This window comes from Colius striatus, chromosome 3, assembly GCF_028858725.1.
Source record: "Colius striatus isolate bColStr4 chromosome 3, bColStr4.1.hap1, whole genome shotgun sequence".
In the NCBI taxonomy this organism is placed as follows: Eukaryota; Metazoa; Chordata; class Aves; order Coliiformes; family Coliidae; genus Colius; species Colius striatus.
Window position 1 is genome coordinate 6,485,897 of NC_084761.1, and position 19,068 is coordinate 6,504,964.

Genomic DNA, 19,068 nt, shown 5'->3' on the forward strand with positions numbered 1-19,068 from the left:
CCACACAAAAGCAGCCACAGGGAATTCCAGTGGCAATGCTCATGAATCAAGTTGGTTTTCAACAGTTTATTCGCCTTACACTAGGTAGGCACTGGCCAGGAAACCAGTGATTTAGATGAATAAACAATCTGTCAGGTGCTGCTACAAGAAAAGCCTCAACACCATGTGTAAGACAGAATTTATGAGCTCCTGTTATGTAGAACATCCTACTTGTCATTTTGGGCCAATGGCAAGAGACACTTGCATAACAGAGCACACTAATTCTTTTTATTGGTAGAGTCTGTGAACATGTGAAAGAAATACTTTCACTTCTGTTACACCAAGTGGAGCTGTGAGGTATGAGTGTCTGCATGCTACTTGCTTTACTCTTACTGCTGGACTGTTTGCTAGCATGACTTTGGGACAGATTTGAACTGGAATAGAAAAGGAGAGGAAGGATTCTGGGGAGTACCAGAAGTTGTTAGCGCCGGCTCTCATACAATTTTGGTTTCCAATCGGATAAATCAACCTGCTCCTCGTTACTGACAGGTGCAAGCTCTTCTTAGTGGTGCCAAGTGACTGGAAAAGGTAAACTTGTTATATAGGGGTTGCTACAAGGGAGGTTCCTCTTCATTTCCCTCTGGAATTCCCCTTGAACCTTTTCTGTGGTGACTGGTCAGGCTCATTTCCTCCTTTTGGTGTTACTTTCCATAAGCCCTGGGCAGTGATAGCAGCTCTCCTCGGTTTTTTGGTGCTGAATACAGAATAAAAGAAGAGGAATTACCGGTTTTCTAAGGTCAGTTTTTCCTACACTCTTGAATGCAGGGCTTTTGTCATGGTTAAATTCATCTAATCACTTTTTTAGTAGATGTTGGTAACTACAATGTGTCAGTTTCCAGACTTGTATTGCTCGAAATATTAGCAGGAGGAAATCTGAATGCAGGTGGCATTTTGGAGAACTTTTAATGCTTTTGTTTTGTGGCTAGCCAGGTTACTTGCTCAAAATGTTGCTGCTGTTTGTTTCAGACTTTAAGAACGTACTTATTTTTGTATAGATGTTGCTTCTACAGAAAGTGAAACTGGAGAATATTGGAAGAAACTGGCTTATTTCCAGACCTTTCACAGATCTGGCATGGCAACATAGACCTTTCATATTTAGAAGGCCTGAGAGTCTGTCTTGAAGAAAGTCTCTGAGTGCAAATGTCCTTCTTCTGCCAAAAAAGAAAAAAGCATATAGACAAGGTGTCTGCTGTGCTACTTTATTTCATCTTAGTGCTGGGATGGGAGAGCTGAATGCAGCTTTGCCACACTAGGCGATACTGAACATAAGGCAAATTCCGCTCTCAAATCACAACCCTGACACCTGCAGGACAGTAGGATATTAGTCAGCCTGGGCTCGGCTGGCTCCACTGCAATGCTAGGAATGTTTTTGTTGTGTTGATCAATACACAGCTATGTTCATTGAAAGGTAAGAAGCTCCTTATACCTGATATTTATGCTGTTTCTAACTTCTTTAAACTCATCTCTAAAGGAGAATGTGGTAGGATACAGAGAAGCTTGTTTTTTTCTGGCATCATCTCTGCTCTTCCTTTTTAGACTATAAAGCCTGTGGAAAGTAACCCAACATTCTATTGACAAGATAAAGTCAGTAAAAGCAGTATCTTTTGTTAAATACAACTAGAAAAGTTAAAGCAGCTTTCAGATGCATACTCCTTTCATAGATCTGAAAGAGAAACTAAAACCTTCAAAGCTAAATATAAATGATGCACCAGTGCTTGCAGTCAACAAATAATCAGTCCATCTCTGCAAGGAGAATCTGTTTGATGCCTGTGAAGCAGAGGAATTGTTAGTGGTGAATTTGAGGAGAGGAGACAGGTGACTGTAGCATGGAGGGGACTTCATCCCTCCTCTGTGCTGGCTTGCTCACCTCTCAGAGAATATTGCCCCCAAAATACTGCCTGTAGCAAAAGCCAGGAAGCACATCCTGCCTTCTGGTATGTATATTATGCACAATGACACAACCTTTGTGGGGCACAGAAGAGAGAAGTTTTTCTAAAGCTGTTTGGTTTTTTTTAAAGGCTTTAAAATTGTAGCTGATAATCACTATTATTTGGAGCTTTTAACTCCAAGTACCAGTGTTAGCACTGAGCTCCTTATTTAGAGTTTGCTATAACCTGGGTTGTGTCAGCTTGCTTCAGATTCATGTGTAGAACTTAATGGGTCTGAGGTGTTGCAAGAAAATAACACTCCTTCAGCAATCTTTGTGTGTAATTTTTCAGCCCTCATCTTCAAAGGAGTTCTACTCTCTTATTTTTCTGCAGTCTAAGGCTTGGAGCTGTAATGTTATGTCATCCTGGGGTTAAGAAATGCAAGATTTGCATGGCACTACTACTCTTTTCAGCTTCCTAAACTGGTACAAAGATTGAATTGTTGGGGGCTTTCCTGTGCTTCTGAAATGACTTTATATATTTTCATTTCTTAACCTCTGTACTACTGTGGGAGACTATTTTATTCAGATGTCAGATGTTCAGATGTCAACAGAGTCTTGGGAAGGAAACCCCCTAACAAATCTTCTCAGAAATATCCACCTTATTTTTAGAGTAAGTGTGACATTATTGTCTCTATAATCCTCCTTTATTCTCTTAGATACCATTTCATTTCAGTTAGTAGCAGACTCTGTTGGCTAGAGTCTTTAACATGTTGATCCTTTAAAATGTAGGACCTGGTATAAATATATAGGAGCAAAAAACCACAACCACTGCCCTTATCTTCAGAAATCTAAAATGCCCTGTTTAGAGTTGTATGTGATTTAAGTGAACATCTCCTCCTTTGACTGGATTCTTTGTTCTGCTATGCTGATGTTCACTGTTTCTTTGACTACGTTTCCAGCATTTTTAATTCATATGATACCACTTGGACTCTGGCAGAGCGCTGGAAAAAGCACTGAGAGTCTTAGAAGTGAATCATATTGTGCTGTATATGCAGAATACAGTGCCCAAACAAAAGCATCCTGAGTAGAAGCATCCTTGCTGTAACAGGTCTGCACCAAATCATTGCAGAGGTAATACAAAGGGAACATAAGTCTACCAAATAGAGTGATGCACCTGGAGTGTATAGGCTGCTGGGGAAAAGTATGTTAGTTAAAGATTTTAGTTAAAGATTTGATGTAGGTGAACCTGCTTCTGCAGGGGGTTGGACTAGATGATCTCTAAAGGTCCCTTCCAACCCCTACCATTCTATGATTCTATGATTTAATGAGAAAAATCTGTCTTAACAGATTTTAACAGTGTCCAAACAATACAGGACTGAACCTTCTGAATGGCACTCAGATGAATTCAGAAGTATATCCTGTCTTTCCCCTGCCAAGCACACTGTGTATGGAAGCCCACTGCAAAGAGCACAGTCCCTGGGGACTGCAGCCTTTTGTCTTGCAGGTCCATACAGGGTCTGTATGGGACCCCAAAGGGGGTCAGTATTGTCAGTAAACTAAGTTAAAATCACATATGAAACAACAGAGAAAGTGCTGAGCAATACAGAGCTTATTCATCTTTGATCTCCGTCAGGGGACTGCTGGGATGCTGTAAGAAAAAAAAGGGAAGCCCTGGGAAAGGAATTGCTGTTGTTAACAAGCTTGGTAAAGTCTGGTTTCATTTTGTATGTTTCGGTTACAACACACAGCAAAACAGTGGCTGTCCCTGAGGTGTAATTCTTCTTTCCTTTGGCTCTGTCAGTGTAGAAATCTTCATCTTTCAGAAACTCGCTTGTTTTTTCCTGCCCCTTGGACAGAATGCTTTTTATGGTGACACCATGATTTTAATGCAGCAAAGCACAGCTGGCTGTTAATTTGTTGGTTCAGCTACAGAAAGAAATTGCAGCATCCCAAACCAAATGTGGTCAATGGAAAGACTGCTATGTATAGATTTGTGTCCAAATTGATGTAATGAAGAAAACAGAGGGTAAGCTGAGAGCCATTCAGGTCAGTGAAACAAAAAAGACAAGTAATCAGGTTTTGCATTCTTGAACGAGTGGCAATCTTCATTCTTCCCAAGGTGGAGGCTATATTTCTCTCACTCCTGTGTACCTTGTATGGTTTAACTTTCAGCCTTCTAGCCAGACTTACCACTGGCAAGACTTCCTCTTGTTTGTTTCCTCACTTCCTGACCATTGCAGCTGAAAACATTTTGCATTACTTACGTATTTATCCACAGGGAAATGCTATTGAATTAAAAGGGTTAAATTAACAAAAGCTCTCATGACTATAACTGAATTAAAGCTTAGTCTTTCCATGAAGATTAAGTAGGTCTATTTAGTCTCTTTCCACAGGACTTGCCCTTTTCTTTGCTGTGATCAAGCAGTTTACCAATAACTGAACTTGGAGCGACACATTTGTCTGTCTTACATTCCTTTTGCAGCTTCTGCCCAATTACTTCTCTGTCTCTAACCCCAAAAACATACTGTCTTCAACAGCCTTATTCACAAAGTTCCAGTAACCTGGCCTTCTGAAAGGCCCAACTTTGTTGAATCAATGTAAAATCTAAACCAAGGAAGAGGCAAAGCAAAATGTTGCAAGAAACTGAAAATGTAATTGGTATGTTTACAACCTCATTCTTGGTTCTCATGCAGGTTTGGCAACTTCTGCTTTCCATTTACAGCATGACAGGCAATAATATCAAATGTTTGTAATCTTGGTAGTGTAATGAGGCCACACATGAAAAAGGAGAACTACCTGATGGTAGCTCATTTCTACTCATGGGACCTCACTGTATTCACCCACTCTTCTAAGTTCTGGCTGTGGTGTCTTGCAGCAGAACACACAGAGGCCCATTACCAAGCTGTTCAGACAGACAGCTCCACAGAGGGGTAAGAGGAATGAAGATTAGAATCACAGAATCATAGAATGGTAGGGGTTGGAAGGGACCTTTAGAGATCATCTAGTCCAACCCCCCTGCAGAAGCAGATTCACCTAGATCAGGTCACACAGGGACATGTCCAGGCAGGTCTTGAAGACTTCCAAGGAAGGAGCCTCCACAACCCCTCTGGGCAGCCTGTGCCAGGGCTCCCTCACCTCAACAGTCAAATAGTTTTTTCTTATGTTTAAGTGGAACTTTTTGTGTTCCAGCTTCATCCCATCACCCCTTGTCCTGTTGCTAGCTACTGTAGAAAAAAGGGATGTCCCAACCTCCTGACACCCACCCTTTAGATATTTATAAATGTTAATAAGATCTCCCCTCAATCTCCTCTTCTCCAGACTAAACAGCCCCAGTTCCTGCAGCCTTTCCTCATATGAAAGATGTTCTATATCCCTGATCATCTTGGTGGCTCTGTGCTGGACTCTCTCCAGCACTTCCCTGTCCCTCTTGAGCTGAGGAGCCCAGAACTGGACACAGGACTCCAGATGAGGCCTCACCTCATCATGGGGCAAAGTAGAGGGGGAGAAGAACCTCCCTTGACCTGCTGGCCACACTCTTCTTGATGCATCCCAGGATGCCATTGGCCTTCTTGGCCACGAGGGAACATTGGTGGCTCATATTTAGCTTATTATCAATCAGGACTCCCAGGTCTCTCTCTGCAGAGCTGCTCTTCAGCAGCTCAACCCCCAGCCTGTCCTGGTGCATGGGGTTGTTCCTTCCCAGGTGGCATTAATATCAGTGATCTCTAAACACCTGAGGAACCAATATTTGGTTTTGAAATAGTTTGATTAAGATGATGAATAACCAAATAGTGTTATTCCAGTACCTAGGGGATGTCCAGGAGGATTGTTTGATCTTATTCGAATTCCTGCTGCAGTAATTGGAAGGAAATAGAAGGGATTTCAAATGAGGTGGAGAAGGACATAAATTTTATCAAGAAATACAGCTGCAGCAGTCTAAGCAGTTCTCATATGACCATGGGTGACTGCAGCAGGGAGCTCCTTAGATGATTGAGCTCTATCTGTATGGTGTATGGCACTCTGCTTGAAAGGCTATAGCAATTCCCAGTTCATAGGTAGGTATGCACATGAGTTCTGAGGGGGAAAGAAAATAATTTAAAAAGCAATTGAGATAGATTCCAAAACATCAGTGAGTGCTCTGTTAACAGAAACTAATTCCCAAGGTGACCATGCCATTCTGTACACAATCAAATGTATAGTTTGGGAAAGAATTATATCAAGTAAATGTGTTCTACCTTTCACTATTCCCTCTGAGGGAATGTCTCCTGGTGCCACCTCCAGGGCTCAGGAACTGGGTGTAGCATCCCAGCCAGAAGCTGCTTCCCCTGAGAAGAAATTGTCCTGCCAGTAAAGAGTGGGATTCTTCTTCCATCCTCTTCACTGCAGCCTTCTCATTGCCCCAGTAGCTGCTGGATCTGTGCTTGCATCATTTATATCCTGATAAAGATATGGGAGTTGCAACTTATTCAATACTTGTCATTTTTGGCCCAGGTGCTAGGACTGCAGTATCCCACTCCCCTGCTTAGAGTAAGGAATAGATGAGTCTTATTGCAAGATGAGTTTAAGTAACTCAGGGTTATAACTCAGTCCAAGACATGGTAAGCAATATCAGTTCCACAGCCTTAAGATCTCAGTGTCTTGTCAGCAGAAGGCCACAATGCAGGACTCGTAGTTGTGGCTGACAAAAGCTGTGATCTTGTCTTAGCTAACTGTTTTGTGTTCTGATTTCAGACAGCAAGAGACAAATCATGGATCCAGCATTTGGGTCTGAAAATCGCTGTCTTGATTTGCTGCACAGTGATATTGATCCATTGCATCTGTATACCCTCCTTGATCCTAAGTCATCTGGAAATGAAGAAGCTGACTTCTCTGCAGGTTAGTAAAATGCCTAAAAATGCTTCAATAGCTTAGTCATCAAGCTATAAGTTATTGCCATCTCCTTTCACTTATGTAGCCATCTAATGGCAGCTTATCATGGTGGCTGGACTAAATTCAACAGACACTTGGTCATCCAATATGATAACTTTAACTTTGTCCATATAGAAAATAGTGATTGCTTCCAGAAACTGGCATGTTATTAAAACTGCACACATTTACAGCTTGCTGTTGTACATGTCACTCATCAAGGTGTGACACTATTGTCTTTGGTTTGGATATGATCCCTGGAAGTAGTTTATTTGCAGATGTTCCTGTCATAAGCCAGTCAAATGTAAATGTCACCCCTTTTGTCATTTCAAGACAGAAGCTTTGCAAAACAGAGACTTTTAAATGTTTATGATGAAGCCAGTCCGCAAGCACACTTGCATTTCAGTGATCCTAAAACATCAACACAATGGACTTTAACTACTAGATGCCATTTTCTAGCTTTTGGAGGCACAGACCAACAATGTAATGCTTCTTTAGTAGAGGAGTAAGCAGAAGGGCCAAGGCATAAAGATGATAGTTTCCTGCACATAAGTTTCTACAGGCAGAAACATCAGATTAGAATGTTAGCCTGGCTCTCAGACTTTCTGCACATGGCTTTGTGTGAGGTTGTGGAACATTGTGCTCTCCCTGAGTTTGCTTACATAAAGGTATGAAAGTGAATCTGTGATGTGGAGCAATAGCTGAGCTTGTTTGAAACAAATGAGCTAGACTGTGGGTTGAGCGTGGCAATGAAAGGAGATCAGGTGTATGCCAGATATGAAGTCCTGTAGCTGTGTGCCTATTAGGTATAAAGTATTACCAAATTGGAAGATAACACCTTGCATCCTTATTGCTTTCATGAGTGACCAGTGTCAGCAGGCAAATGGGCAAATCAGTGGTGATCTGAGGACCAGAATCTGGAGTCCTCTTTGTGATTACTTTTTTCCCAGTTTGAACTGTGCTCTCGCAACTTCTGGCTGTCCATAACACCTGCAGGAATGTTTCTTCACTCCCATGGTCTCCCTTGCTCAGTGACTGAAAGCAGGATGAATTAGGGAGCAAGGACATACACTTGTTATATCAGAAATGTTTCACTGATCTGAATACCTTTGAGCCTCAGCAATGTCTGAGATGTCGTAGATAAATGGAGCATCGTTAGGACATGGTGCTGATTATTGGAAGCTGGACATCTGTGCTGTGAAAATGTTAGTATGGTCCCTGGTATGTTTTCAGCCTTGGCCAACTAGCAGTTTGTCAGGCAATCTGTAGCTGTGGTTCAGGGGTTAGCATGAACCTAGCATCATTCTGACCATGGAATTTGGATGGTGCCACCATATCCCGAAAAGCAGGAATGCTTAATAATATGGATGAGTCCAGGGCCATGCATGTAGTGTCATGGAACAGATTCTGGGACTGTTTTATTTACTAGGAGAGATGAAGTCCCAGAGTTAAGCAAAAGAGAAGTGTTAATTTCTGGATGACTATAAATTACTGAGAGTTCAAATCTGTTCCTACTTAACCAACATATACAATGAAGAGCCAGAGCCTTATGCTGAAGTCACAAATCTGCCTTTTCTACATGTCCTGCTATCTGGTTCTTTTACTCTTTTATGATGGTATTCATTGAGCCAATTCATATCCTTTTTAATTGTAGATCCTGAAGTCGATGTCAGCTCCTGTGATCAGTTCAGTAATACGGATTTCCTATGTACAATGGAACATGGCGAAAATGGGGAGGAATTGTATCTCTGTTCCAACACCGTAGAAGCTTATGCTAGAATAGGTATGACAGTAAATCATTATTGTTTCTGAAAGTCATTATTTTGCAATCACCTACAATGGCTATGTTTTACAAGTTCTATTTTCAGCCTAAGCAGTGGAATATACTCAAGTGACCTGTGCCCTCATGCATGGTAGATCTAGCCAAGGTACCTAAACCTGTGCATTGTGAGGAAACAGATGAACAGTAGCTTGTGGTTGTTGGGGGAAAAAATATCTCTATTAATGGCTCCTTCTGCTTAATACATCCTGTCTCAGCTTCTCCTTTCTCACTTTCTTTATTTCCTGATGAATTTACGAGAAAAACTTAATTTAACTCTTCAATTTCCCTTGTACTTCAGAATTCCGTTAATGAGAGTGTGCTTACAAGAGCTTCCCTGGGCACTTTACTGTCTTATTACCGTGTTCTATTTTTTTTTTTCCTTCTTGCTAGCTGAACTAGCAGAATATGTGCTCAAAGATCAGCAAGAGAAGCAAATGGAAGACACTTTTGGTAAGATTTATGTGGCAAAGATTAACTTTCTCCATGATGGTGTTCTGCACTGTACTTCATCCCCACAGTTTGAACCCTAGGAAGGTTTCTGTGTGTTTGATATCCTCTTTTTTCCCCATGGAAATGGTGTCCCAGGATCTTCTTGGCAAACTTTGAGGACTTTTTTGTATTTTTGCAGGCTTTTCTCAAAGAAGGTAGTTTTGTCTCTGACCAAGTAGCTGATCATATCACCATGGCATGTGCACAGCTTAACTGTCTAGTGCAGTGTGTGCTCTCAGTTAGCATCAGACTTATTCTGAGCACAACACAGAAGATAAACATAAACTCATTAAACCTGTCCCACTCAGAGGGCCTAGGATACCTGCATACTTTTTCCTGTCCTGGGTGCACAGACCTGCCTGAGGAAGCATGTCAAATTTTACTTCTTGCCTTGATCAGTGCAGCAATGATATAATATATGATTCCTTCCTTCAGTGCTAGATGATTGCTTGGCTTTGGTACAAAATCATTGCTTTGGTAGTGGCACAAATCCAGCTGTTTTTTACTATTTCAGAATATATGTATTACTATGTGGCTGTTGAGAAATCCACAGAATCAGATTCACAGAACATCTGTATATCCTTTTGTATATTTGAGCAAAGTAGTTTGGAATAACTTGCCAAAGGTCAGTCCATCCCTAGAACAATTCTGGCTACAGGAAGCTCACGTGACTTTTATAATGCATTTTACCACTTCCTGGTGTATTTAGGATTTGGGTTGTACCTGATGGCAAAATTTACATTAGTTTTAGAGGAAAAGAGATACAGTACTAGTACTTAAGTTTTCACCAGTAGAAGAATGGTTTGGATAACTTCACACTTCTTACACAAAATCTGTCTCATAGAGTATCTAATTCTTTTTGTACATAAAATGATTAAGTAACTTTACTAGTACTGGTCACACTGTGATACAGCTGTGATGTTTTATCCTTTGCTCATCATTAGAGCTTTGAGTAGCATTTATGCTTTATTAGCCACTGAGTTTCTGGCAGTGTATTAATATTTTGCCCTTCAGAAGCAAACATGGGGTGACAGAATCTGCATTCAGAGCTCTGTGGGATTTCTAAAACCTATCAATCTGGATGTGTGTTTCATCACACAATCTAGTTTTTTTACTTGGAGCATATTTCATCTTTGCTACCTCTTGGTGTGTTTCTCTTTTACCTCTTATTGTCATTTTTCCGGTAGAAAGGTGACGTTTGGCAATATTTCATGTCTTTAGCAGGGAACCTTATTTTGGATGAGACCACTGCTGAAAACACTGAGAAATGTACTGACATAAAGATGCAGAAATGTCACAAACGAAGTAAGTGAAAAACAGTGAGTTTGAAAGGCTCAAGTGTTTGAATTCTAAATTTGCATTATCATAGAATCATAGAATGGTAGGGGTTGGAAAGGACCTTGAGAGATCATCTAGTCCAACCCCCCTGCAGAAGCAGGTTCACCTAGATCAGGTCACATAGGAACATGTCCAGGTGGGTCTTAAAGACCTCCAAGGAAGGAGCCTCCACAACCCCTCTGGGCAGCCTGTGCCAGGGCTCCCTCACCTCAACAGTCAAATAGGTTTTTTCTTATGTTTAAGTGCAACTTTTTGTGTTCCACCTTCATCCCATCACCCCTTGTCCTGTTGCTAACTACTATAGAAAAAAGGGATGTCCCAACCTCCTGACACCCACCCTTTAGACATTTATAAATGTTAATAAGATCTCCCCTCAATCTCCTCTTCTCCAGACTAAACAGCCCCAGTTCCTGCAGCCTTTCCTCATATGAAAGATGTTCCAGTCCCCTGAGCATCTTGGTGGCCCTGTGCTGGACTCTCTCCAGCACTTCCCTGTCCGTCTTGAGCTGATGAGCCCAGAACTGGACACAGGACTCCAGATGAGGCCTCACCAGGGCAGAGTAGAGAGGGAGAAGAACCTCCCTTGACCTGCTGGCCACACTCTTCTTGACGCATCCCAGAATGCCATTGGCCTTCCTGGCCATGAGGGCACATTATGGTACTTTGGTTTTAGCACAGCCTCAGTGCATCTCTCATGTAGTTCTTCACTGATACAACCAGATGTGCTGCCTCTGACTTTGTTCATCCTGTGTGGGTCAGTAGTGAAAACAGCTCCCACAAACACATTCTTTACAGTTCACAGAATTTGCTATCCTTTAACATGACATTAAGCACATTGTATTTCTTCCTTTTTTTAATCATCTATGTGACAATGTTAACTTTGTTTTCAGTGTATCTATAGCTTAGCAAGAATTACCTGACTGATTCCTCCTTTTATATCAAGAACAGCAACAAAAATGTTTGATTACTGATACAGAAATCTGCAGCCTAATTGAAACTTCATGGTCAGAGTAAAAGAATGTGAGGATTTTCACATTAACATTTTATACATTGGACCTGTAAGGTTGTGAAATAGCTGAACTGGGTCTGGTAACAACCCCTTCTACTTTTAAGTTGCTGTGGCAGAAACTTGAAATTAACAAACTGTTTAGATATTTGTCACTAACAAATTTGTCACTTCTTTCTTTCTTTCTTTCAGCCTTCATAGGCTCTGCAGAGAGTTGCTCTGATGCTCCAGAACCCAAATATAAGAAAGTTGGTAAGTTATTGCCTGAATAGTAAAAGATTATTGGACATATATTGTTCCAAAGTCCCATCCTCTCTTAGGTATCGTTACTCTACCTTCTAGAGAAAGTTTCCTCTCATAGATTTAATGATACAGCATCATGGTGCATTTTCATGTTTCTGCTTCCAGCAAAGTAGAAATCAATATAGAATCACATTCTTACACACTTCTGACTAATTCACGATGCAACAAATCCACACTCTCTTATTAGTAGCTGTTAAACTGTGCATCTTAGGACCAGCTACATGGTAACCTGGGAACAGTTGGATCCTTGTGCTTCAAAAGCCTATGTTCCTGATGGGTGATAAAAAAATTCCTTCCTTAGCATCAGCAGAGGCACAGCTGAAATTTTCAAAACCCAGGTGAGAGAGGAAAGCAAACCAGTGGAGAATTGGGTCAGTTTTTGTGACATTTGCCAAAACTCCAGTGAAACAGCTTAGTGGAAATCATAACTGCGAGAAGATGGCTTCTTGGCCCAAGCTGTGCTATACAGCTCTTTAAACCAAAGTAATAATGGAAGAAAGGGAAATTTCTAGATGTTACACACTGTTAGATCATCTACAAGGCAGTACCTGTTACCAGCTGGCAGGCTGTAACTAGTTCCTTAGGTGTACACTGGTGCCAAAGTTCTTACCCAAGTGCAGCATAAATGGGTGCCTCAGGCAGAGTTAAACCAGCAAAATCCTCTTGCAAAATCCATGTGAGAGCAACCACCTTTGGATAAATATGTTATAATATCTTATACTGTGTTTTGAAGTGCCACATGCATTACTGTATGCTAGCACACTTCCCAAGCCTCCTAAGGGAGGCTGTCTGTCTCTGGCTGTCCCAAACCCCATGGGTAGTGTACATGTCAGGGTGGGCAGCCAAAACCAATGTGTAACTTGGAAAGCCATCCAGAGAGTGCCTGGATCATGGGATGGCACCTCAGCAAAGTTCAGGTCAGCAATTGCCCAGCAATTGCTAATGGGCTGGCATAAACTGGGTGAAAGTCACAGAGAGCACACACACGCACTGAGACTGTGACCCAAACTGGTTTTCCAATGTTCAAGTGGACTTCAGGAGGCAGGGAGATTGAGCAGAATTAGCTGTGAAAAAAATACCTTTGCTGGATCTGGAAAGGTAATCAGAGTTCTTACTGAACTGGTACCTGCTGGCTGTAGTTCTTCATACACAGATAAAGTTCTTGGCAGTTAGTACCCATCAAAGGGCAATTACCTTCTGTCTGCTTAAATTCCTGTATAGATTTAGTGCTTTTTTAAAGCCTGTTTACATACCACACTAACAATGAGAGTTTTCAGTAAGGAAATGGTACATTAGTTCCTGATTTAAAAAAAAAAAGACAAAAAGAAACAAAACCCAAACAGTAACAGTTCCTCACCCAACAGAGCTTGCATTCCTGTCTACAGTGTCAGCACAGAGCTAATAGGTGCTTTGTAAAGCTGCACCCTTTCCCAGAAAGTGCTCAGAATATTATCACTCTGCCTTACTTGACCCAATGAAGGTGCTGAGGGAGGGAATGTATACATAAAGTAGCATAAGTACTGGGTACAAAAGAATCTAATTGATGGAAAGCTGAGCTGTGTGACAAAACCAGGAATTTATTTAACCTGTGTCACAGCAGGATCTTGCAAAGGCATCGACTCTTCAGAAGTGTAAGACTGTTTACAGTAAAGAGGATAATGTGTACTAAAGTTCAGAGTGGTAAGCCAAAGATGAGGGTCTTTCAAAGGAACTGAATGGAATGATTTGCCTGTTTGTGGGTAGCTGTAACAGTACCTGATCTTATCTGACCATAGCAATACAACAACCTTGGATAGGAAATTACATAGGAATTTCACATGCTGATATATACACAAGCTGAAAAACACTTTTTAAGGTCAGATTTTGTACCATAGTAAAACCAAAACATTGCTTTAACAAAAGAATACACCAGTTCCTGGCAAACATCATAAACACATCCCACCCTAAGAACTTGCATTCCAGGTGACAGTGTACACTGAAGTGGCAGAAAACCCACACGGGTTTGTAGCTTCTGGTAGAAAGCTACACTGCAGAAAGTGATGAAAAAGAGACTTAGTTGTTGCTGCTAGACAGGAGGGGGAAAGAAAGCAAAAACAATTCTGAGAATAAGGGTGTGGCAAAACAAAGGAAACTATCAGACTTGTTCAAAATAGGCAGATGAAGTCATACCATGCACACAAGTCTCCCTCTCCAGTTGTTGTCTTGAAAAAACAAGTTCTGCAAGCAAGTTGCATCTTTTAAAACTCAGGTGTTTGTGGCTGTTCTATGAGAAACCCTCTTAACTCAGACTAGTTGCCCTTAAAAGTACTGTAGTGTCTAAGTAGAGAGTCAAGATCCTCAGTTTATTGTACTTGGGCCTCTCTAATCTTGTGCAATATTAAGGTAATGAACTGTGCTTGGGAAACTTATTATAGCCACATAAAATCCTGTCCTGTTTTACCCATCAATCATCCATGTGTAAGATCATTTATATCTAAAAACATATTAAGGTTTCTAGAAAGAAGACAGGCCAGGAAAGATGAGGATAAGTAAATGAGGGCTGAACTACTGGATAAAAAGTGATATACATCAGAATTTCATAAATACACTTTAGATTTTGAGACCTGGGTGAATTTCAGAAAGCTATAGTGAATTGTTCTTGCTTTTGGAAAATCAAAACACAATCAATCAGAATCGAGTGCTTTATCACACCTATCGAGACGTCTTCTTTGGCCTCCTTAACTTGTAGCAATGAAATAACTTTGTCCTTTTGTTTTGCTGTGTTTTTCAAGTGGAAGTCCCTGCAGTGTCTGCAAGCAGTGGCAGTTTCTTAGCTATGCCTCTCAACAGCCATCCAGCTGACTCCACCTCACTAACCAACCAGCACATGTCCTTCTCTGTTCCTGCTACCAATGCACTGGAAAGAAGTTTCTTATTTCCTGGTATGTACAGTACAGCTATGGTTGTGCACCTGTCCACAGGTTGATTTATACAAGGGGAAAACACTTTTTTGGCCACAAACAATGGCAAGGAAAACATGCATGGCAGCAATTCCAGTCAAGTACTTAAAAGTGTGTCACAGAATCACAGAATGGTAGGGGTTGGAAGGGACCTTTAGAGATCATCTAGTCCAACCCCCCTGCAGAAGCAGGGTCACCTAGATCAGGTCACATAGGAACATGTCCAGGCGGGTCTTGAAGACCTCCAAGGAAGGAGACTCCACAACCCCTCTGGGCAGCCTGTGCCACTGCTCTGTCACCATCACAGTATTCACTAAAAGAATGAAAAACATTCAAGGGAAATTCAAAGTACATTGCTCCTAATGAAGTAGAATGAGTCTTTAATTTAATTGGTGAAGTGCTGGTTAATAAATAAGAAAACAGTTATTTACCATCTGCTAAATAATTACTTGACTTAAGAATAGGAAATCACAAAAAATTCATTAGTAAACTTCAGTTTAGTTCCAATTTCTTTTTCATCCAAGATGATATTTGCAATAGTGGAGCAAAACCTAGGTTGGATTTTGTTCACAAAAACTGAGTACTTATCCAAGTGGTGGGCTGGGCAGCCACCTTGCCTTGATCACCTTGTGTAGCAGAGGGTGCTCAGGGTACTCTGGCAAGTGCTAATGATAAAGACACAATTCAACGCCTTTCACTGTTACATCTATGCTGGAAAGGAACCAAAAAGCTGTGGGTAAGCCTTGGAAGTATCTGATGCTAGCTGAAACAGCACAAAGTAGCAGAAAAAACTCTGTCACACCTTCAGAAGCTCAGAGCTATGGCTGATTAAATTGCAAACACTGCATCATCAAAAAAATTTCCCAGTCTAGATTCAGAGGGGGGATGTTTGCTACCTCCTTGTACAAGCTGCATGATGTGCAATTAGGTGGGAAAAATGCAGTGCAAAGGATGGTAAAATTAATTCAGATACGTAATATTTACACATTTTCTTTCATCTGGATCTTTGGTCCAGAACATTTATAGACTTTGCCTCAAGGACTTTTCCCTAGGTTAATAGAATTTCTCTTTAGACTACAGAAAACCAGTGGTCATTAAAAGCTGGGCAATCCCTTGTAATTCACCTTCATTGTACCCTTTGAAATTCTATGTTTAATGGATTGTATGGACCTCACATGATCCTATGAATTCTGGTTCATAAACCCTCCATGGCTAATATTTGTTCAGAAATGACCAGAAATGGATAAATAGCTTTTAGAAAGAAGCCTTTAGAAATCAGAAGCTTTTAAAAACAGAAGAGCAATTATTCTGCACTTGTTTCAGGATCTTCAGCACCTTTGATGCCAGAGTGTCTACCTGTCAGCATGAAAGGGAGCCAAGAGAATACAGGCTTTAAAGATCCTCCTCAGCAGATACTTAATTTAGTTCTTGGAAATGGCACATCTGATGTTATAATATATCCAGGTAAGAGCAATAGCCTTTTATCCACATAAATAGACAGAAAGTACTGGAAAATCAATACTGTCAACAAAGGGCTAAGTTCCCTCATTTCAGTTACTGACAGCTGTGATAGGCTGAAAACTGTCCTTTCTTTCTTGCCAGTGCTGACATCTTCCACTGAAACACTGATATCCTCAAGTTTTCCTGTTAGTTTATGTGGTAAGTAGAAAATTGTTTTTTATACATACAGTACTTTGGATTAGGAGAGAGAGCATATTGCTTCTACCCAAAGCCAATTCTCCCCTCCAGGCCTTGCTCATATTGACCTTACTGAGGAAAGCAGAAATTAATAGCATTTCCTTCTATGTATTGATCATTGTCTCTTCATTTAGCCCAAAAAACAGCAGATAAGGGGTTGTAGAGCTACAGGTTCACCTATATCTTAGTAGCCAATGAAGTCCAGTTTCTGGAAGAAGTCTTGTCTAGTTAAAAGAACACAAAATCCCAGTGTGCTTGAGAACCATCAGAAGTTGTGCTGGTACAGGCACGGCCTGAGCATCTTAGATGCTCGGTGCTGAAAGCCACACTGCAGTCAGCTGGACATGGAAGCCCCAAAACCAAAGTAATGATGACTTAACTGAACAATATAGAGGTCTAATACACATAAAGGCTTATAAATAAATCACTCTGGATCAGGCAATAACAGTCCTACCTAGGGTAACAAACTTTTCTCAGACACTTTTCTTCCAGCCTTCAGAGAGCTGTTGTAAGAAGGAGTTTGATTTCAGTGGTCATACAGTTTCTGACAGCTCCTCACAGCTTGGCCTAAGTGCTGTTTGGCCCTGAGGTGGCCAACACCACCCAGAGAGCAACATCTTACAGTGGGGATGAGTAGGCAAAAACTCCTAGGTTAGGGGAAGTGTTTGCAAATGATACATTCTGTTTATGTGAATCAGCAGTACTAATAATCCCACCTGATTTACAGCAGTACAACATGTTTGAGGATGTAGCAAACCTCAGAATTTTAAATGCAGCAGAGAAATTAGCACATAAGCTGCCAAGCCAGTCTCTTTTCCATTTAAAACAATATGAACATTTGATTGATTTGACAAAAGTTTTGCAAAACAGAGACTTCTAAATGTTTATGATGAAGCCAGTCTGCAAGCACACTTGCATTTCATCTCTTTCAGTGATCCTAAAGCATCAACACAGTGGATTTTTAACTACTAGATGCCATTTTATAGCTTTTGGAGGCACAGATCAACAATGCAGTGCTTCTTTAATAAAGAAGTAAGCTGAAGGGCCAGGGCATAAAGATGATAGTTTCTTGCACATAAGTTTCTACAGGCAGAAACATCAGATGAGAATGTTAGCCTGGCTCTCAGACTTTCTGCACATGGCTTTGTGTGAGGTTGTGGAACATTGTGCTCTCCCTGAGTTTGCTTACATAAAGGTATGAAAGTGAATCTGTGATGTGGAGCAATAGCTGAGCTTGTTTGAAACAAATGAGCTAGACTGTGGGTTGATACAGGGATGGTTCTCCTCCTTGTAGAAGAAAAACTGACTGAAGATTTTAAATAGAGGGGACATGCCTGTTTTCAGGCAAGTGTCTGGTTTTGGTTAGCTAATTATTTTATTAAACAAAACCAACCAAGAAAGGCTGTAATGAGACATTCAGGTGGGAAGCAGCATTGGTCAAATCAAAGGTATTCTTTCACTGAAAAAAGGACTAGCTTATTAGAAGCATGTTGCTGCTTCCCTGCTAGAACCAACTCAGAACCCTAACTTCAAATGTTATGGTAATAAATACATTTGTACAAATCTAGGGAGATTAACCAGGTTTAGGTTTGTTTTGTTTCCCACATTTCTGCTGAGTGTGGTTCCCATGAGACTCTCGACAAGGTTGGGTTTGTTACAACCTGTCCATGTAAATTCTGTCCTGCATCTGCAAAGCTTTTCCTACCAATAATTTCGTCCAATCTGATATTCTGCCATTAGTAGCCTGTAGAAAACATGCTTTCTCTTGGAAATTCTTCCTTTCTTTGTGTATGGCAAACACTGCTCATCTGGCCAAGTGCAAAAGTCTGCAGGAGTTTGAAAACAGAGGCAAACCCAAAATTGGACAGTAAGAGTACTTTGTCAGGAAGAGTAATGGGTAAATTCTGTTACCAATAGTCCCTTCTCTGTGACCTTCATTCTTAATGCTTGGTTACAAGGTGTAGAGTGACAAAAGGAAGCTGTTGCTTTTGATGACATAAAGAAATCCTATGTGTGAACATGAATTTCTGCAAAACATTGAAAAGACATTTGAAAAGAACAGTGGATGTCATCTGGTTATGACAGCTCTTCTGCTTCATACAACTGTTGGGACAGCTGCCATCTTATTTGGTGTCATACTGCCTGCAACAGTTCATGTCAGCTGAATTGTACTTGTGTGAGGATTTTTTCTTCCTTTCCCACTTAAACAAACCAGCTCTTTCTCTGGAGGACACATATGTTGCAATGAGCTTGACAATTTGTGTTGGTCTTACTGTTAAAATGAGTGAAGCTGAATTGATGGCTGTCTGGATGTCTTCCACGAGTACATTGTTTTGTTTCTTCAGGTTTAGAAATGTTCAGAGAAGTCCGAGTTCCCATCATTCCATCTGAAGAACCTTTCAAAAGACCAAGTGAGTTTAGATCTCTTGAACTTTAAATGGCCAGTATTTTTTGTTTGGTTTTTATGTGTTTCTCTCTATTCAGAAAAGCTACTTCTTGTAGGAATTGCCATTCAACAATCTGTGAAGTTGTTCTGAGCGTCTGAGCACGATTCCTGCTTTTAAGATGTTAGACTTGTCTACCTTTAGATTTCTAGCTGCAGTACCTACTTAGCTGGTTTCATCAGATGTGTAGATACCTTCAAAATCATTGTCTATTG

At 40.8% G+C, this 19,068-nt stretch overlaps 1 protein-coding gene across 3 annotated transcripts in view; it reads left to right on the forward strand.

Annotated features, from left to right (window-relative positions):
• Positions 1-301: 301 nt before the first annotated feature.
• Positions 302-19,068, forward strand: part of CIITA (class II major histocompatibility complex transactivator) — a 30,629-nt gene continuing 11,862 nt past the window's right edge. Inside the window, exons 1-10 of one of the 3 annotated variants that reach the window (XM_061993641.1) lie at positions 302-336; positions 6,641-6,784; positions 8,469-8,597; positions 9,027-9,086; positions 10,347-10,430; positions 11,662-11,721; positions 14,544-14,693; positions 16,035-16,175; positions 16,314-16,370; positions 18,755-18,820. In XM_061993641.1, coding sequence (XP_061849625.1) covers positions 6,658-6,784; positions 8,469-8,597; positions 9,027-9,086; positions 10,347-10,430; positions 11,662-11,721; positions 14,544-14,693; positions 16,035-16,175; positions 16,314-16,370; positions 18,755-18,820 — 874 coding nt within the window. In that variant the 5' untranslated portion in view covers positions 302-336; positions 6,641-6,657. Of the gene's footprint in view, positions 337-534; positions 568-695; positions 776-6,640; positions 6,785-8,468; positions 8,598-9,026; positions 9,087-10,346; positions 10,431-11,661; positions 11,722-14,543; positions 14,694-16,034; positions 16,176-16,313; positions 16,371-18,754; positions 18,821-19,068 lie in introns of those variants that run through there. The other 2 variants (XM_061993643.1, XM_061993642.1) reach the window with 2 other exon arrangements.